At 37.2% G+C, this 20,393-nt stretch overlaps 3 protein-coding genes and 1 long non-coding RNA gene across 9 annotated transcripts; all 4 read left to right on the top strand.

Moving 5' to 3' along the window:
• The first annotated feature begins 290 nt into the window (after positions 1–290).
• LOC131009251 (ADP,ATP carrier protein 1, mitochondrial-like) lies at positions 291–3,268 on the top strand. 5 transcript variants are annotated; one of them, XM_057936525.1, is made up of 5 exons: positions 291–486; positions 1,341–1,361; positions 1,489–1,995; positions 2,146–2,517; positions 2,735–3,268. In XM_057936525.1, the coding sequence occupies exons 2-5, from the start codon at positions 1,344–1,346 to the stop codon at positions 3,032–3,034; spliced, it is 1,197 nt and encodes a 398-aa protein (XP_057792508.1). In that variant the 5' UTR covers positions 291–486; positions 1,341–1,343; the 3' UTR covers positions 3,035–3,268. The 5 variants fall into 5 exon arrangements, with proteins under 5 accessions (XP_057792508.1, XP_057792509.1, XP_057792510.1 ...); XM_057936526.1 differs by having other exon boundaries at positions 1,341–1,399; XM_057936523.1 differs by lacking the exon at positions 291–486 and adding an exon at positions 547–682.
• Positions 3,269–3,344: 76 nt separating this feature from the next.
• LOC131009340 (uncharacterized) lies at positions 3,345–4,920 on the top strand. 2 transcript variants are annotated; one of them, XR_009096427.1, is made up of 2 exons: positions 3,345–3,759; positions 4,598–4,920. It is a non-coding gene; the product is annotated as an uncharacterized LOC131009340 (long non-coding RNA). The 2 variants fall into 2 exon arrangements; XR_009096426.1 differs by having other exon boundaries at positions 3,901–4,920.
• A 2,716-nt stretch (positions 4,921–7,636) lies between these two features.
• Positions 7,637–9,159, top strand: LOC131009307 (nuclear transcription factor Y subunit B-3-like). The gene has a single exon (XM_057936605.1). It carries the CDS (start codon positions 8,307–8,309, stop codon positions 8,898–8,900), a length of 594 nt encoding a protein of 197 aa, XP_057792588.1. The 5' UTR covers positions 7,637–8,306; the 3' UTR covers positions 8,901–9,159.
• A 3,037-nt stretch (positions 9,160–12,196) lies between these two features.
• On the top strand, positions 12,197–13,637 carry LOC131009255 (leucine-rich repeat extensin-like protein 4). The gene has a single exon (XM_057936532.1). It carries the CDS (start codon positions 12,274–12,276, stop codon positions 13,459–13,461), a length of 1,188 nt encoding a protein of 395 aa, XP_057792515.1. The 5' UTR covers positions 12,197–12,273; the 3' UTR covers positions 13,462–13,637.
• The last annotated feature ends 6,756 nt before the right edge of the window (positions 13,638–20,393 follow it).

Here is a 20,393-nt window from a genome sequence, read left to right as displayed (position 1 = left end):
ATCTTTTGAAATATACTAAAAATTAAAAAATTTAAATAAAAAATAAAATTTGATGATATATTTTGGAAAGTTAATTTCTTTTAATAGAAACAACAAGTAAGATATTTTTATAACAAAATGGTGAAAAATGGAGTAAAAAACATAATTAAATCTTATTTTAAATAATTATTTTTTCTTCTTAAAAAACACAGTAGTACTTCGACAGAGACGTCCTTGCAACGACACGTGTACAGAAGAGGAAAAAAATGGATTAAAAATAAACAAATCCTCACGTCTGAAGCCGTCGGCAGTCATTATCTCCAACACACATTTCGCCACAGTTTCATGGCAATGTCGCAATTCTGCTTAAACCGCAGGGTGAGATCTGTCACTCCACTAAACCCTAGCCTTCTACCGCACTCCTCCACTCATCTTTACATTTCATAAATTCTCAAAAAAATTCTCAAAAAAATTCAGTTTCTGGATGATCCTCCACTCCTCTCGCAGGTACCAGAATTTTCATCCTCATGCCTGCAGGCTGCACTTCTGATTTTTGTTTGTCGAATTTTCATCCTATGCTTTAGCTGATTGGTTGATTGTTTCGAGTTTTTGTGTTTGCAATATTCGCACTTCATGTTTTGTTGCTGGAAATTGCTGGTTTTATTTGATCATGCGCGGTAGTGATAGTGGATTGAGTTGTACAGTGAGTTACTCAAGCTGTAATTGGCTCTATGTTATTATGAAAATTCTGTGGTGCTCTGCTCTTGATCACTGTTTCAGTATTACTGGTGCAGTGACTGTTCTGATTTTCCATCGACTATTGATTTGTGGTATCATTGATGAAAAACTCTGATGTTATTCTTTCACCGGTTGTAATCATTGCCAAGAGTCATCTTAGAGTTAGACTGCAATTTGAAATGTTTAAGCCGTTTTGCAGTCTACTGCTGAGCTAAGCTTAGGTTGCTGACAAAATTTGCTCGTTGAAGTTTTAGGGTGTGTTTGCTTTGAGGTTTAAGTAAGTCATAAGCTCCATTGGTCACCCTATACCTCGTTTGCTTTGACGTAATAAAAAATCCGGGCAGATGGTATAAATTTTCGGGCAGCACCTTTTCCCTTGGGAAAGAGATAATTTTATACCTAAGGGAGGATGGTATAATTTTTTACCACCTTATGTGAACTGTATTAGTAATATATTATCATTCAAACCTAACAAGATATAAAAAATGTGCTCTCCACTTTAAATATTTAAGTTATACATCATTGTAGTATAACTTAGAATGGAGATTACCTGTTCCTGAAGTATCAGGTTCGTTACTTATTTACTTGGTTGTCTTAGTTGTTGATTTGTCTCATTTCTACAGGTTATGCTTGAGTTATTCCATGTGCGTGGCTCTGTATATAGTTCTGGAGTGAAGATATGGTTGTGAAATTTATGAACTTCACTGAAACATCTGAACAGATCTTTTATTGGTAATTTTTTTCTGGTCAATTTTGTTTTTGCTTCCCCAGGTCACTGCACTGCCTGCAAACATGGAGGACATAATGCGACCCTTGTCGACGTACCAAAAGATACAGGGCCAATCTCATCTCTTTTCTTGTATTTCTCCTCACACACACTCTAGAAATGCTGGTGTGCACTCTTCGGCCGGTGCATATGTAAATGTAGGACTGCGGACTTTTACCATGCCGTTAAGCCCGGGAGCTTCCAGGGAAATTGTTTCACCAGCCTCTCCTTTTATTATACCGTCACCAGCAGAGGAAGGCAAAACTTTTAGCAGTTTTATGGTGGATTTCCTCATGGGAGGGGTTTCTGCTGCAGTATCCAAGACTGCTGCTGCTCCCATTGAGAGAATTAAGCTCTTGATTCAAAACCAGGATGAGATGATTAGAGCTGGTAGGCTGTCTGAACCTTACAAGGGAATCTCGGACTGCTTTGCTAGAACCATTAAGGATGAAGGTGTACTTGCTCTGTGGAGAGGCAACACTGCGAATGTTATCAGATACTTCCCTACTCAGGTTAATACATAGTATCTAAAGTGTGTATGTGGAAATATGATGTGGCGCATAATGCATGTGCTTGGAAGCTAGTGAAGAGCGTCTTCTCATGTCTGGCGGTATTATGCTCTCATTTTCTAATGCCTCTAGTTCTGACTTGTGAGCTTGCAGGCCCTCAACTTTGCCTTCAAAGATTACTTCAAGAAGCTGTTTAACTTCAAGAAAGACCGGGATGGATACTGGAAGTGGTTTGCAGGAAACTTAGCATCTGGTGGCGCTGCTGGTGCTTCGTCTCTCCTGTTTGTGTACTCTCTCGATTTTGCCAGGACACGACTGGCTAATGACGCCAAGGCTGCAAAGAAGGGCGGTCAAAGGCAGTTTGATGGGTTGATTGATGTTTACAAGAAAACCATTAAATCTGATGGCCTTATTGGACTCTACCGTGGATTTAACATTTCTTGTGTCGGAATTATAGTCTACCGTGGGCTTTATTTCGGAATGTATGATTCCTTGAAACCCGTCGTGTTAACTGGTAATTTGCAGGTATACTAAACCTTAAATGCTTCTCCATTCTTTTAATGTGTATATATAATTGGTAAGATCCATCATTTAATTGACTAAGATGTGGTCAATAATCTGTGGTTTAGGTATATGACAACACATTTAAGAAATGTCTCCGAGTTTGTATCATCTGCTTAAATATTTTTTTATAACAATATAATGGATACTTCTTGACACAGACTTGTCTTGATATGTGCAGGATAGTTTCTTGGCTAGTTTCATGCTGGGATGGGGTATCACGATCGGTGCGGGCTTGGCTTCTTACCCGATCGACACTGTGCGTAGAAGGATGATGATGACTTCAGGAGAGGCCGTCAAATACAGGAGCTCCCTGGATGCATTTTCCCAGATCGTCAAGAAAGAAGGAGCTAAGTCACTCTTCAAGGGTGCAGGAGCCAACATCTTGAGAGCTGTTGCAGGTGCCGGCGTCCTAGCTGGCTACGACAAAATGCAGCTTCTCATACTCGGCAAGAAGTACGGATCTGGAGGCGGCGGTTAGCCTCAAAACGGTGATACAATAATGATGATGATGACGACGAAGACTCTGTTCTGTAAATAGATGGGCGGTCGACCGCGTTTCAGAATAATACTCCGGTACGTTTGTATGTGCTGTATAATTAATTATAAATCTATAGTTGCAAAACCTGACTTAGGAATTTCATATAGTGGTTTTTCTTGATGTTGAATGATCTCTTGCTTGCCCTATTTTTGAAGTGTGATTCAGTTGCATGGATATGGCATTTGTTTTAGATGATTCTTTGTGATAGAATAATACTGTTTTTCTTTATTTAGAACCAAAAATGGCAGTTCGGATCCTCTGTCCCGGATTTCCTGTCCCACTCCATGTCCCCATTCCAAACTACACCGTTTTGCATTTATAACTTAATCCCTTCTTTTCTTTTCATTTTTTTTGGAGAATCGCATAATTCCTTTTTAATTACCTAAATTCTGCTTAATATCGGCTCGGCTTAGCGCAAAACTTCTTCTCTTTCAAAAACTCTCCCTTCTCATTCGGAAATTTTCTATCTCCACCAAAAAATGGGGATTTCGTTCGCGTCACCGGATTTGGCTAGGGATATCTATCACCAATTTTACTCTTCTGTCAATCTTTCGTTCTTCTTCTTCTTCACAAACTGTCATACTCAATTTTTGGGGCTTTTACTCTCCCACAAGAATTAGTTTACTGTGGGAACATCACGTACGACGTCCATCATCGGCGCAATCGTGAGTTTTCTTTTATTCTTTATAATTTTTAGTGAGTTCTTAATTAAGTCTATTGGCTCTTGAAATTAATAATGTTCGTGAAATTAGTTTAAACTATAAATTAGCAGTAAAGATTGATTTTTTTTTCTTTGTTTGTTTAAGGCTAATACGCCAGTTTTCGTGGAAATAAATGAGCCCATGAAGTCGCTCGAAATCGACAGACTGAGAGAAGTCGATTAAGAACTCTAAAATCAGTTGCACAAATGAGTATATATACAGTTTATGTATTCCTGTTGTATCAAGAATTTGACTATGGCTGCAAAAGCATGTTTTCTTGTTCTGCGAATACTTGCATTCTTTTACCATTAGTTTATTGTTTTACTAATATTTTTAAATTTTGTAGTTTGTTTATCATTATGCGTGCACCATTGCTGATGATAATTTTGATATAAAGTTAGAGAGTTGAGATATTTAATCTGCATTTGAGTTGAAAGTTTTGCTATTTCATCAATTTGTATTGCTATTGTTGTAGTTTATAAGACACAAGTTTTTCCTCTTTGAAATAGTGAATGATGTGCTAGGAAGACCTTTCTTTCTTTTGTTTCATTTGAAATATAAGAGAGAGATGGGCTGCATTTGAATTGAGAATTGTGATATTTCACCAATATATGAAAATCTACCCTCTAAAATTTAAGTTGGCTTTTTTATAGTTGTATTGAACACTGAAAAATCTATTTGTTTTGTTTCATTTGAATTTGGAAAGTTGTTTTCTACAACCAGCAGTAATAATATCAATAGCTGCAACATCCCTGTTATCTTTTTCTGGTAATTGATTGACATTTACTATCTGCGATGGAAGTCCAAGAACAGGATTATGCCTGATGGTGTGAATGCTAAGCTTCTTGGATGTCATGGACCTTTGGCGCTAAGGCAACCTGGAAGAGCATTTGTGGATGCAGCTACTCTGTTATGAGTTCTATTGGAGTTTGAATGTTGCTTTCTGAGTACACTCAAAGATTTTGTTTTTGTTTATCTTTATCAACATCTTTATTTCAGACTAGTTAGTTAATATGTTGAATTGTTTTGTAAATTTGAGGTTGTCACTATATTATTGCCAGCAGCGGCTATGAACAAGAGTTGATTTACACATATATCCTAAATCTGGAATTTGATCTGTTTGTATATTTACATGACAAAAATCTTGGTGCAGTAGTATTTGATAAGGAGGAGCGTCAAAGTAAAATGAGTTGAGCAAAGCTAATTTTATTGTGATAGAGTTCACTGCTGGTAAAAGCCAATATATGCACTAGATTATAAGCTGATCTCTGCGTGGCATGAGATAGACTAGTAGTCAGATAATGAATGTTTGTAAAAAACTTTTATGCAATAATCCTTTACTTAACATTCATTATAAAATTACTCTAAAACTGAATACCAATTCTCAACTGAAGCCTACAAATATGCCCAAATAAAAAAAGATCTAAATCTGCTTCATTACAACATACATGAGACCTGTTATTTACGCACTAGAATATCTTGAAATAAGTAATCTCCACAGTTGAAATGTTGGAGCTCCATAGTGCTAGTTTTTGTATAAGTTGAACTAAACAACAAGTTCAATCTGAAAATCAAACAATCAGCTTACATTATGAAACCATTGTATCAACTAAAATTCTTTTATCATGTTTCACCAAAATTTAATTAAACCCAGAATTCTATCCAAATTCTTAAAACATACTGTATTAAATTTGAGAACTTGAGGTTCTTCACAAAAAGACAAAACCACTCTATTATACAATCTCGATTACCATCTCAAATTCATGGATTATAAATTCACAATTCCAATTCACATTACAATCAAATTAAAAATATATAAATGAACTGAGTTGAGATAAATTTCTATCAAGTTAAATGTTCAACAAACATTGGATAAACAAGACCTTCAAGGAAAAACCCAAGAGAAAAAGGGTAAATTAATCAAGTAAAAAGTCAAGGGAAAAAAAAGCAAAATCAAGAAGTTCGATTGCGCCGATGATGGACGTCGCGCGTGATGTTCCCACAATAAACTGATTCTTGTGGGAGAGTAAAAGCCCCAAAAATTGTGTATGACAGTTTGTGAAGAAGAAGAAGAACGAAAGATTGATAGAAGAGTAAGATTGGTGATAGATATCCCTAGCCAAATCCGGTGACGCGAACGAAATCCCACTTTTCGGTGGAGATAGAAAATTTCCGAAAGAGAACAGGAGCGTTTTTTATCTGCTGAAGGAAAGAGAAGAAGTTTTGCGGCTAAGCCGAGCCGATATTAAGCAGAATTTAGGTAATTAAAAAGGAATTATGCGATTCTCCAAAAAAAAGAAAAGAAAAGAAGGATTAAGTTATAAATGCAAAAACGGTGTAGTTTGGAATGGGGACATGGAGTGGGACAGGAAATCCGGTACAGAGGATCCGAACTGCAAAAATGGTAAGGTATGTTATATATGGGACTCTGAATTTAGCTTTATTAGATTAGCAACTTAGCTTTTCGAATTAGATGAACTCTTGAAATCAATAATTCGGTTTTAACTACTTTTGGGGGCACATATCATATTTCGGTGACTTTATCGTATTCGTTTCAAATATTCTTTCTTTTTCATGATAATAATTGCTTACCCTTTTCTTATTTATTAGTCTCAAAATTATAGTCCACTTTTATTTATTACATAGGTTTTAGTTCCCTTATTTTATTTACTTTTTCCAATAGTGTATTAAATACACTTGTTCACTTTTTCTCTAAATATTAAATACTCCCTTCGCCCACAAAAAATAGCCTCACTTGCCCTATTTACTCTTTTTTTTTCTTCACGAAAAAGAATTTTATTTCATTTTTTAATTATCACATTTTATCTTGCTCTCTTATATTTAATTATAAACTATACTCCATCCGTCTCATAAAAATATGCATAATTTTTTTTTTCGTCCGTCCCATAAAAATATACATACACCCTTGAATATCATACTCAATGTGTGACTCTTTTTTCACTTACAACATACTTTACATGATTTCTTAAAATTTGTGTCGTTCCATGCTATGCATATTTTTATGGGACTAGGGAATACTTTTATTCTAACTTTTTTAACTAATAATGTACTTTTATTCTATTTTTTTGTACTAATATTCTTGTAAATTGTACTTTTCTATCTCATGGTACCTTATAAAAATTTATTTCTATCTCTGAATTGATTTGATATAATGCATTTCCACATACACTAAATTACAATGCTTCTGGTAATTTCAATTCTTGGTTATTGATCTAAGAAACTCAGTCATATTAATAGTTTCGAATTCCTACAAATCTCTAAACAAGTCGATTTTTTTATTTATTTTTTATATAAAAAATATTGTCACTAAAAAAAAAGAAATATTTTCACATCTTTTTTGTCCATGAAAAATTTGTCAATTTTTTTTTATCTGTCTACAAAAAATTTGTCACTTCTATTTATAACAATAAGATTAATTAATTTCAGTCGTGTTTTATTAAAATTTATGTTGTTGATAATACGAGAAAAAGAAAATTGAGACAATTTTTTTTTATTAAATTTTGATATATTGATTAAAAAGAAATATCTTATCAACAAACTATATTTCATCGTAAATAAAAAAAGTGGTCTCTCGTAAAATCGATTTCACGATGAAACTGGTTTTCGAATGATGTTATTTTAATATATAAATAACACTTAAAAAAATTTCAGTGTCATTCGGAAAATATTCAAATATCTTTTTCCGAATGAAGTTGTGTCATTCGAAAATTCAGTTTCACCGTAAAATCGATTTCAGGTGAGTTTTTGTAAATAAAAAAAGGAGACGAATCATAATGATCTTATAACTTTACACTTTTCTTTATGGCGCGACACGGTTTTGGAAGGGTATAAATTTAACTTTCCGATTTTACAGACAGGAATAAGAATCTTAAAAACAACAACAATCGATCTCAAAAAAAAAGTGAAAAAAAAAAGAAAAAAAGAAAAAAAGAGTTAAAACTTTAGGCGTTGTGTTGTGTAGCGGTGCATTCAAGAATTTCATGACCCAAATCGGCCAATCAAACCTACCCACCACGTTCCTCCTCTCCCAGCCGTCTGATCTCCTCATCATCAACGGCTCCCCTCTCTCCACGTGGTACCCACTTATCTGGATACGAGTGGCCAGAAACGTCGCCACGTGTCGGCTCAGTGAAAAATATCATACCCCTCCACCCCTCTCTCTCTCTCTCTCCTGCCCCTCTCTCTCTCTCTCTATCTCTCTCTCACTCTTCCCGAGCTCCGCCAATCACCGCTCCGCCGCCGCACGCACAGCCCCCCAAAAGGTATAATACTCCCAAAGATTAAAACAAAAATTCAAATCCAATATGATTGGATAAATCTTTCCGCCAAAAACCCCAACACCTATTTTCTCCCAAAAATATCCCGAAATTTCCAGCCCTAAATCCGGCCGTCGCGACTGCCCTAATTTCTGCTGCGACGCAGAATCCCCAAATTTTTTCACAGTAAAGAAGAAGTAAAGGAGCAGAATTTCTCGATTGTGAGGGGAAAAGATGGCGGATTCCGACAACGATTCCGGCGGGCACAGCAACAGCAACGCGAGCAGCAGGGAGCAGGACAGGTTCCTGCCGATCGCGAACGTGAGCAGGATCATGAAGAAGGCCTTGCCGGCGAACGCGAAGATATCGAAGGACGCGAAGGAGACGGTGCAGGAGTGCGTGTCGGAGTTCATCAGCTTCGTGACCGGCGAGGCCTCCGACAAGTGCCAGAGGGAGAAGCGGAAGACGATCAACGGCGACGATTTGCTGTGGGCGATGACGACGCTCGGCTTCGAGGAATACGTGGAGCCCCTGAAGGTTTACTTGGCCAAGTATAGGGAGATGGAGGGGGAGAAGAGCTCAATCGCTGGGGTTAAGGAGGGCGGCGGCGGCGGAGGAGGGGGAGGGGCGGTTAGCTCCGGCGCTGGGTTTAATGGTGGGGGGATTTATGGGGGGAATGTGATGGGGTTCCATCCGGGAGGGCAGATGTACGGCGGCGGCGGCGCTGGCGGTGGAGGGTTTCAGCATATGGGGAAAGGGGGTTTGGGGAATATGGGGGGTGGGGGCGGATACGGCGGCGGTGGCGCGTCGACGGGGAGGCCGAGGTAGGGAGATGATCAAGAATGAATTTGGTGACTGTTTTTTAACTCTTTTTTTAAACAAAAAATCTATGGGGTTTTGTGTTTGTTGTTTGGAGTTTAGCTTAACTGTTGGTTAGTATAATTTGGATTTAGGGATTTTGATTTTGATGATGATGATGATGATGATATGCATAGAGTGATAGAAGATGGTGTAAACTTTGAAACAGTTAATGTGACCTTGTATTTTGTAAAATTTATTTATAAAGCAGATTCATGTTTTGATCAAAGTTATTTCAAGATTGTAATTTTGAAGAAATAATTTATTGTTAGTGCCTTATAGGATTCATGTTTTGATCCAAGTTTATTTTGAAGAAATAATTTATTGTTAGTGCATTATAGGATTCATGTTTTGATCCAAGTTATTTCAAGATTGTAATTTTGATATTGTTAGTGCATTATGGGATTCATGTTTTGATCCAAGTTATTTCAAGATTGTAATTTTGAAGAAATAATTTATTGTTAGTGCATTATAGGATTCATGTTTTGATCCAAGTTATTTCAAGATTGTAATTTTGATATTGTTAGTGCATTATGGGATTCATGTTTTGATCCAAGTTATTTCAAGATTGTAATTTTGAAGAAATAATTTATTGTTAGTGCAGTGAAGGATTCATGTTTTGATCCAAGTTATTTCAAGATTGTAATTTTGAAGAAATACTTTATTGTAAGTGCACTATAGGATTCATGTTTGATCAAAGTTATTTCAAGATTGTAATTTTGAAGAAATAATTTATGTTGAAGGATATGATTCTGTCATGGTTTATTTGCTTTTTAACTGCCCTCCTTGAAATTGCAGAAGTGCTTTGTTTGGTTTTGTGAATATGTAATTTTTTTTCTTTATTACCTATTACATCCTCCGTTCCACCTCAATTGATCAATTTCTTTTCGACAATGAATTTAAGAAGTTAATGTTTAGTGTTTAAAGTGTATTTAATAATAAAGTGAATAGAATGAATAAAGTGCAAAAGTCATTCCATATAAAAAAATTAATTAACTAGTTAGGACGACCCAAAAAAAAAATTGATCAAGTTAATTGGGAAGGAGGAAGCAATTGATTTGAGTAGTTTTCTTGCATATTTGGAAGGATGGGAAACTTGGATTAATATGCTAATGTGAAAAAAGTGTAATCCTCCATCCATTTTAATATGTCATCTTGTTTTATTTCAACGTTTCATTTCAATAAATCATTATTTAAAATTGAAATTCAATATATAACGAATATTTTAATATACTTCTTCCGTTCGATTAGACTTGTCCCATTTTTTAGATACGATTATTAAGGAGAGTATAATTAATGTAGTAAAAATGTGTAGATGTGAGGTCATATTATATGTAGTGTAAAATCATTACCAAATATAAAAATAGGACAAGATCAATGGGACAACCCAAAAAAGAAAACAAGACAAAATCAATGTGACATAAGGAGTAACTTATTATTTATTATCATATTTCATCCATCATTTAATAGTATGCATCACTTTTGATGGCAATAATTTTAATAAATGTTAAGTGAGAGTGTTGTGAGGGAAGAAAATGACCCACTTAGTGTTATGTGATACGATAATGTCCAAAATTAAAAAATGCACATTATTATGAGATGTATCGAAACGACAAAATATGCAAATTTTTGTGGGTTGAAGGGAACATATTGTTGTTGCCACAAATAATTATTCAAATCTTCTTCATAAGTCGTAAGTCAGAATTAGTTCTCTTTCTTATTTTAACAAATAGTCAAATATACCTTGAAAAAGGGGTTACATTATTGTCCTACTGAATCGTGACGAAAGCCGTTACTAATCATGAATTGCATTAACTTTGTCACTATTTTTTTTGTATAAATTAAATTAAATAAATAAATTTAAAGATCACGTCACAATAAACTCAATATTTCTACTAATTTTAAAACAAGGTATGATGAGTAATTGTGTATTACTAGTTGCTTTCTTTGTGAAATGTGATGATGCCAACAACCTAATATTAGTAGTTAAGTATATTGGTTAATTTTGTTTTAGTGTTTGTTTAGAGCGAAGACATGAGTGTGAAGGAATTCGACTATTGAGAAACTCAAAGACTGTGTTAATAGCTGTGTTTAAAAAATTAGATTAATTCATTAGTAAAGAAAATAAGGTGCAAAGTTTTGAAATAAAAAGAAAAAACGAAAGAACATATAGGCTTTTATTAGTCCATTGGGCTGGATTTAGAATATATTGGATTATTTATGGCTTGGTCTCCTTTTTCATTTTCTTCACCCATTAAGATATTTGGGAATTTTACAAAAAACATAAAAAAGAATGATAATAATAAATAAATAAACATAATACGATTAAACAATAATATTCTTTTTCGGTAGCCGATTTCTAATTTAAATGCTAAACTGTTTTTCACAAGTTTGGGCATTTTGGAATTAATTTGAATTATTTTTTTTGAAACAAATTTAAACTCTTCTCATATAATTATATAATCAACTTTATTTTGTGAGTTGAATCTAAACATTTTTACCCCCCCACTATAACATTATTTTCTATACCTTAAAATTCAAGAAATGCTGAAAATTCCCCCCATTGGGCCCCACCTGTCTTCTTAATTTCCACCTTGAAGCACCTCAGAAAACTACACCAAAGGGAAACATGTCATTTTCTTGCATATTATCCTCTTCCTAAATCCACAACACACTCATATCATATCATGCACCAATGTTAACATTTACCACCCACCTCCAAATTTTCACTACACATTAATACTATGATAAGATCATGATATCATTAATATCTCATATCATCTCTAGAATACACTACCAGAAAAACAGATTCTTGCAGCGACAATCGGAGTGATTATAAAATTTTTGCCACTATAAACATTTGTATATATTGTGACACTAATTTTTGTCGTCACAAAATACTGTAGCAGTGAAATTTATTATTGTTGCCATTTGTTATTGTCACTATATGTTAATGCCGAGCATAGTTTTATCACGACAAATATATATATAAAGATAATAAATGTTTTCGTTATAAAAATCGTCGCCACTAAAAGCCATTGGTTTAGTGATACTAGGAGAAATATAATTTGAAGACAAGGATCGTCTAGCTCAATTTTCGTGCGTATTAATTGTATAAACTTTTCAACATAAGCCATGTAAATTATAAAAACACAATCATATTGGTAGTCATTTAGTGATGGTAAAAGGTCATTGTAATTGGTAGTTGTAACAAGGAATGTTGAGAGATCATATCCACCTCAAATAAGCATCATTAAATTATAATAACACCAACACAATAAACCTAAGACACCTCCGATAAAGAAATTAATTTTTCATGATCTAATTACCCTAACTAATCAAAATGGCCTCAAACTCTCTTCCACTCTTTCTATCTCATGCCACATTCATCTTCCTACTCATGTCCACCACCTTTCTCAACCCTACAACCGCCAAGAACCGCCACGTGTCCCCGACGCCGGCCCTCCACCACCCCCATCCCCACCCCCGCAAGAATGCGACGGTTATTCGGCTCCGCCAGGCTTATGACGCGCTCCAGTCCTGGAAGCGCGTCATCTATTCAGACCCGCGACAGTTAACCTCCAACTGGCGCGGGCCTGACGTGTGTGCCTACAACGGTGTCTATTGCGCCCCCCACCCCAATGACACCTCCGTGACCACCGTTGCCGGCATCGACCTCAACCACGGTGACATCGCCGGGTTCCTCCCGGAGGCGCTCGGCCTCCTCTCCGACCTCGCTCTCCTCCACCTCAACAGCAACCGCTTCTGCGGCGTCCTCCCCCACTCCCTCTCCAACCTCTCCCTCCTCTTCGAGCTCGACCTCAGCAACAACCGCTTCGTCGGCCCCTTCCCCGCCGTCGTCCTCGGCCTCCCCTCCCTCCGGTACCTCGACCTCCGGTACAACGAGTTCGAGGGGCCGTTGCCCCCCCAACTCTTCAACGGCAACCTCGACGCCATCTTCGTCAACAACAACCGCCTCACCTCCGTCATACCGGCGAGCCTCAGCTCGAGCTCCGCCTCCGTCGTCGTCTTCGCCAACAACCGCTTCGGCGGCTGCCTCCCACCGACCATCTCCAAATTCGCCGACACCCTCGAGGAGCTGCTGCTCATCAACACGAGCATCTCCGGCTGCCTGCCGGTGGAGCTAGGGTTCCTCTACAAGCTCCGGGTCCTCGACGTCAGCCACAACGACGTCGTCGGCCCCATTCCGTACAGCCTCGCCGGATTATCCCATTTGGAGCTGCTCAACCTCGGCCACAACAGGCTGAGCGGCGTCGTGCCGGAGGGGATCTGCGTGCTGCCCAATTTGGCCAATTTCACCTTCTCTTACAACTTCTTGTGCGATGAAGAGGGAATTTGTGGGAATCTCACGTCGAGAGGAGTTGCATATGATGATCGGAGAAACTGCCTGCCGGAGAAGCCGCTGCAGCGGAGCAAGAAGGAGTGTGAGGCGGCGCCGCCGGTGGATTGCTTCGAGCACGAATGTGGGAGGACGGAATATGCTCTCTCTGCAACTCCGCCGCCACCTTAGTGGAATTTGCGGCGGTGTTGTAATAGTGTATAGTATGACTTAATTTGAATGAAACTAATACTTTTTTTAAATTAAATAAGTGATGTGTGAGTAATTGTGGATCTTGTGTGTAGTGTTGTTTATTACAACAATATTTAATATATTTATAAAAACAAACTTTTATTTTGATGGATAAATCATAAATAATAGTAATAATATAGCTTTGAAAAAATATTCCCTTATAATTAGGTATTAACTAAAAAATTCGAAAGTGATTCTAAAATAATTCTGTACTTTAATTGAGTATTAATCAATAGTAATAAAAAATTAAATCAAAAAATTAGTGGTACATTCATGAGGCATAAAAAGGTGGAATGTGATTAATTTGTTAGACCAAAGGCTTCATATTCGAGTTTATCTTCACATAATCTTTAAAATTATTTTTTCTTCCATTCAAAAAAAAAAAAACTTGAAATAGAGATATCAAATGGGTGGTTGTTGGTTTGACACTTGATCCCCTATCCCAGTTTTAGTGTGTTTAAAAAAAAATCTTCAATTAATATAAATTAGAAACAAATAATTGTTTATATGAAACAAATAACAGGCATTGTTTATTTTCACACAATAAATATTATGCTAATCTCCGGATGTACTAAAATTTGATAGCTTTGTCATGACTTCTGAGTTGTTGAATACTCAACAATTAATTGTTAATGATTACATAAATCGAAAATATGTAAAGTTTATGAATGTCATTTGATTTTTTTGGTCGTATTTTTTGAAATTTTCAGATATATATTTAGTCGATCGTAAATTTTAAAACTCTTTATCAATTAAAATAAAATAAAAAATACAAAAGAGAAAAATGTAGAGACTAAGTAAAATTTAAATAAATAATACAAAAGGGCAAAATGTAGAGACTAATAAGTAAAATTTTGACGCCAACTAAAATAAATTGTAAATTTTCCACGCCATATATTACACCAACACCATACTCCATAATATTTCAAGTTGGTGCCGCCCTCAATAAATATCTTTAAAATGTGTTTGTCAATTAAATAAGATATCACTTTATCAAGGAGAAAATTATAAAATTGTGCTAAAAAAGTCTGTGTTTTGATTGCGCCGCCGCACCTGAAGGCAGTCAGGCTCCGGTCGCCGCTGCTCGCTGGGGCCACCAAGGCAAACACGCGGTCTCACGCTCCTCTCGCACGCACCGTTCGCCGCTCTCCCTAAAAGCAGTCACGCCGTCCCCACCGTCCAAGCCGCTGCAAAACAAGATCTGGCGTCGAAAAACCAGATCTAACCGGCGCCGCTGCCCGCCGCTCATAGGTACCTCGCCGCTGAGTTGTCCAGCTCTCCAGCAGAGTCGCCCCCAGCAGATCTCTTTAGGCTGATTGGTGCCTCGCCGCTCCCTAAAGGCACTCACGCCGCCGGCCGCTGCTCGCGTCTCCTCGCCGCTGCCCGCCGCTGATTGGTGCCTAGCCTCTGCTGTCGTCCAGCAGAGGCTCCCCAGCAGAGACGACACGCAGTGTTAAATTGCAGCGGAGGAAGATCGAAGAGGCATCACGGCAGATTCACGCAGCCGCCTCGCCGCCGCTGCTCGCCACTGGTGCTCGGCTCCGTCGCCGCTGCTCCTAAACTGCCGTTCTCCTGCCGGTGATGGATTCGAGTTCGCCGGAGGTCCATCGTGACAAGGGGGGCCTCAATCTTCCACTGGTATCTTCTAATTTTGACAGGTCTCGATCTAAGTCAACTGAGATTCGCCTACCACAAAATCAACAACCGAGGATTTTGGAGCAGGGGAATTTGAAACTTGACGAGGTTTGTTTGTCCTCTACAATACCGTCTGAAGGAACAGCTTCTGTGCCTAACTACACAAAGCTGCCGCCACCAGAGGGTAGGATTTCCTACGCCTCGATCATGCAAAACCGGGTTGAACGACCTCCAGATTTACCGGCGCATAAATTCTCAGCTCTTAAGGCCGAGAAACTTGCTGATGGATTCTCTCTCACCATTCCAAAACAGATGTATCAAAAACGTATTGCTGAATTCAAATTCTCTGTTATTGGAAGGGTGTTACTACGGAAAGGAAGCAAGCCACAGGCGACACATCAGTTGAAGCTTGAACTCAACAATTTGTGGGGTATCCAATCAAAGTGGAAGCTTCTCACTTTGGGTAAGGGTTTCTTCACCATGAAATTCTCTACTCTTGAAGATAAAAAACTTGCGAAAACCAAAATTGTTTGGGTTCTGGCTGCGGGTTCCATCCGCCTCCGCGATTGGGTGCCATGTTTCAATCCCTACAAGGAAGTCTCTTCTATTTGTCAAGTTTGGGTTCGGATTTATTACCTTCCGAATGAGTTTTGGGATCCTGAGGTAATAACAGCAATCGCTAGAATTATTGGTTTTCCAATCAAAATTGATGGTGTATCAGCTTATGGAGAGGTCGGCCATTTCATTCGTGTGCTTATTGAACTGGATCTCGCTCAGCCATTGCAGGAATCGATGCTTATAGATTGTGAACATCCTTTCTATGTTGAGTTTAGCTATGAACAATTGCCTTTCTTTTGCTCGAATTGCCGCATCACTGGACATCAGGTGGAAAAGTGTACAAAGCTTAAGCAGAAGGACAGCCAGGACAGTAAAGAAGCTCTGGAAGCAGATCAGAATGTCGCATTTCCTATCGAGTCTTCTACTGATAATGAAAACAAGGGCAACAAGGTGTCGGTTAAGCCTAAAGCTCATTTGGCTTCTACTTTTGGGAAGAATCATGATAAACCTGCTGCGGTTTGGTCAAAGGTTGCCGAACAGGCGGTAAAAAAACAGGTTGCTGCTCCGGTTCTTGAGAAAGAGGCTGTCGAGACGCGAAATGCATTTCAGGCTCTGGATTTGGAGAATAATGAGGATACTTGTTTGGATATGGGCGTGGATCCTATTTCTGGAACGTCTTTCGGGATTCATTTATCTGAGCCGGATTCGTTGGAAAAAATCATGGTTCCGATTCAGGGGGATAAAGATGTGATTAAAGATAGTGACTTGGTCATTAACGAGGAAGACTCGGATGTGGAGGAAACTTTGGAAATGGAGGCTCCGGATGGCGCGGATTTGAACAGACTTTTTTTTGACGACACAGCTGTTGCTCTCGAAAGTGACCCAAATTTGGACAAAAACGGGGGTGTTCCGCATGAAGGTAACAAAGATTTGTCCGCTCTTGCCCCGGACAATATTACTAGTCGCATTTGTCGATTAGAGGAGCAGGTTAGTCAGGGAATGCAATTACTCTCGGACAAGACGACAAAGCGAGGACGTGGCCGCCCAAAGGGCACGGGAAAGGGCATGGGAAGTGAGCCGATGCAAGCGGTTCCGGAAGGTAGCATAAAAGGTCGCCTCAGGAATGCGGGAGAAATGGGCTACAAGCCGAGTAACTTTGTGGTTGATTGTAGCTATAGTGATAGCATGAGTGCAATGAATAATATAGTTCATAGACGTTGGTCAGATGAAATGGACGACTATCCTGATTTATGGGATCACTAGTATCTTCAGGTTTCTTTGTTTAACGATCTCTTTTCGAGTTTCGTGCCCTTAGTCTGCGTTTTGTGCTCTCAAGGGATTCTATTTTCTTTTTCTTTTATAATAAACCTTAATTTAAAAAAAAGATATCACTTTATCTATTTCTAATTAAATATTTAGTATTGTACCCCTGCAAGGCATGGTATGAATATTTTTTTAATTTTAATTTAATATATAGAAAACTAATTCATAAGATAATTATTGATACATAAAATAATATTAAGAGACAAACTACATTAGATAAAACTAATTATTATATTAAAAATTTTGATATTTTTACAATAGTATTCCATTGTAAGTAGTGACAAAGCCAAAAGTCAAAAGAATAATTTTGAAAGGGACGAAAATTTAATTTAATTGCTTTCAACTCTATAGAGAGATACGCAAACTATTTCTTAATGAACAAAAGACAAAATATTATTTTGCTATTCACATGGCAATTATATTAATAAGCAGAATACTGAAATGTTCATTAATTATCACTTGTTGAAATTATCGCACAATAAAAAAGTCGTGGACACCATCCTACAATATAAAATTCGTGGATTTATTTCTCCTCAATTAGAAAATAAAAGTCGTAGGGCGTTTTTCGCCTGCGTGCAGTAATGTTTTTCCACCGTTGGGATGGTGGTGAGGTCCCGCCTGCGTATAGGTTGCATAATTGATTATATTCGGATACCTTTTGTAATTTCAAAAAAATAATTGAGATACATACATAATATTACCCTAGTTAAAATATTAAATATTTGACTCGATTTACTTCACTAGTTAACACAAAACTCTGATAATGAATTAGGTTACCGATAAGAAAGGGGTGAGGAAATGGAAAAAGGTAGAGGTGAATCTCGAAGACCACGTCCACAACCCAACTTTCCCTAGCAGCATGTCGGTGGACTACTACGACGAATGTTTCAACGACTATTTATCAAAATTAGCGACGGAACAACTCCCAGAGGATCGGCCGTTGTGGGAGGTTCACATACTCAAATACCCTACCAAGAATGCGACCGGCAATATCATATTCAAAATCCACCACTCCTTAGGTGACGGCTACTCCTTGGTGGGAGCCGTCCTGACGTGCCTCCAACGCGTCGATGAGCCGTCGCTACCTCTAACATTCCCGTCGCTGCAGTCGAGCACGGGCCGTGGAGCCCGTCGCAATTCCTTTCTGCGACGGATTCCTAGGGTTTTTACCGGCCTCGTTCACTCGGCTTACGACTTCGGATGGAGCCTCCTCAAGAGCACCTCGATGAAGGACGACAAATCGCCGATCAGATCGGGTGTCGACGGTGTAGAATTCCGCCCGATCACGACGACCACGATGACGTTTTCCATCGATCAGCTCAAGCAAATCAAGAACAAGCTCAGCGTGGTAGGAATTTCTAAAGCTATACTCCTTCTCCCTCTTCCTATTCATGTTAAAAGTTGTTTTGAACTTTTCAATTAATTCTTTTTGTTTGGTTTTGGCTTTAATATCATCTATTCTTCAACTCTTTCATTAATTTTAGACTCATATTACTTCTGGTGTCCCACTCATTTAATTTACACTTATAATTCGTTTACTAGTAAATGGATCGGAATACGCCAATTTATTTCTTGTCCAAAATTATTAAAATCGTCATTTCCAAATGTTCCGACATAAATTTGGAAAATTGCTAGCTAGCTAAATAATTTTAATATAAATTAATTATGATTTATTTTTAATATTTAGATAATGAAGACCTATAATAAATTTATCACTTTGTTGAATTTTAATTCTATATAAAGGCGATTTTTTTTAGACTTCGTTACTTTTAATAGCGTATTCATCATATAGTTCCTCTAAAATACTCTCACAAGTCAATTGTTTTTATTGATTTATTAATTTTATTCCTACAAATTTCTCAAATCATTTTACTTTTTATTTCCACAATGTATGTTATAATTTTTTAAATATCGACAGACTATTAATGACGTCATTACCGGCATGATAATATTGGGGACTCGACTATACATGCAAAAAACAGATGATGAATCATGCAAATCAAACACAACAGCCCTAATATTCCTCAACACTAGGGCTATTAGAGAGTATAAATCTATTGATGAGATGATCAAACCTAATTCAGACACACCATGGGGCAACTATGTTGCAATCATGCAAGTTCCTTTACCTAAATTGACTCAATCGAAGCTTCTAGACCCACTTGATTTTGTCAAGAAAGCTCATCGTATGATCAAGAGACATAAGAACTCTGCCGCCATTTACCTTACCGCCCAATTCCTTAAGTTTGTTACAATGCTCAAAGGCTACGAGGTATGAATTCATTGCTCTTTTTTATTTTTCATTTGATATGTTTTTTTGCAGGGCTACTGAACTTTCGTTGAATTCTAATTTTTCGCATACAAATTGAACTTCAAAATGTAACGTGGTAATTAATGAATTATTGATTTAATCTAATTTTGCTATCAATTGACTAGCTGATTAATTAATGGCACATCGCAACCACTATTCGAAAAGAGGCAAAATCATATATTTCGCTTAGCCATGTTAGCACTAAATTTGGTCAAAATATCAATCTGTAGTAAAATTAGATTAAATCGATAGTCTGATAATTATCGCGCCATACATTGATGTTTAGTTGTGTACAAAATTAGATTTTGATAAAAATTCAGTAACTTATAGATAGTTTCATACTCATCCTTCATTTTTTTTAGCTTGTGGTAAATAAATTAAGAAATGGTGGATTCTATTTCAGGAAGGGAATAAATTTGTTGATTTTAATTATAAAAAAGAAAAAGAAAATAAAGAGTAATACTCCTTCCGTCCCATATATATAGGCCTATTAGAATTTACACAAGGATGAAGAAAAATAATTGGAAATGGAAATATACATGTAACTTTTTAATATGTCTATATTTATTATTTAATGATGAATTAAAGAATTAAATAGGGATATAATAGTAAATGAGTAAAAAAATATTAGTTTTTATGGAAACAAGATATTTGACATCCGTGAAAGTAAAACAAACCTATATAAATAGGACGGAGGGAGTATAACAATTTTTTTTTTTTTTTGTGGTAACAGGTAACGGCTCGATATGCTCATGGAACATTTAAGAACACAAGCTTTTCAATTTCAAATATGATTGGGCCTATTGAACCAATGGCTTTGGCCCATCAGCCTTGTAAAGGACTCTACTTTGTGGTTGCGGGCATACCTCAGGTGCAAATTCTCAACATTATATAATATGGATGTAATTTTATACTCCCTTCGTCTCACTTTTTAGTATCCATTTGAAAGTGACACGAGTTTTAATAAAGTGGTTGAGTGTGTTGTGAGTGGAATAAGGGTTCCACCTTTTATGTGAGTGTTAAAATAATTAAAACGGAGTAAGGG

This window comes from Salvia miltiorrhiza, chromosome 2 (assembly GCF_028751815.1).
Source record: "Salvia miltiorrhiza cultivar Shanhuang (shh) chromosome 2, IMPLAD_Smil_shh, whole genome shotgun sequence".
NCBI classification, from domain to species: Eukaryota; Viridiplantae; Streptophyta; class Magnoliopsida; order Lamiales; family Lamiaceae; genus Salvia; species Salvia miltiorrhiza.
Note: the sequence above shows the minus strand (reverse complement) of the source record. Positions and strands in the feature narration are given on the sequence as shown.

What these genes read in the sequence shown, in the direction of transcription:
- LOC131009307 (XM_057936605.1), top strand. Translation starts at nt 8,307, where the DNA reads ATGGCGGATTCCGACAACGATTCCGGCGGGCACAGCAACAGCAACGCG.
- LOC131009255 (XM_057936532.1), top strand. Translation starts at nt 12,274, where the DNA reads ATGGCCTCAAACTCTCTTCCACTCTTTCTATCTCATGCCACATTCATC.
- LOC131009251 (XM_057936523.1), top strand. Translation starts at nt 650, where the DNA reads ATGCGCGGTAGTGATAGTGGATTGAGTTGTACA. An exon ending in TTATGCTTGAGTTATTCCAT is followed by an intron (nt 1,362 to 1,488) that starts GTGCGTGGCTCT and finishes TTGCTTCCCCAG; the next exon opens with GTCACTGCACTGCCTGCAAA. An exon ending in TGTTAACTGGTAATTTGCAG is followed by an intron (nt 2,518 to 2,734) that starts GTATACTAAACC and finishes TGATATGTGCAG; the next exon opens with GATAGTTTCTTGGCTAGTTT.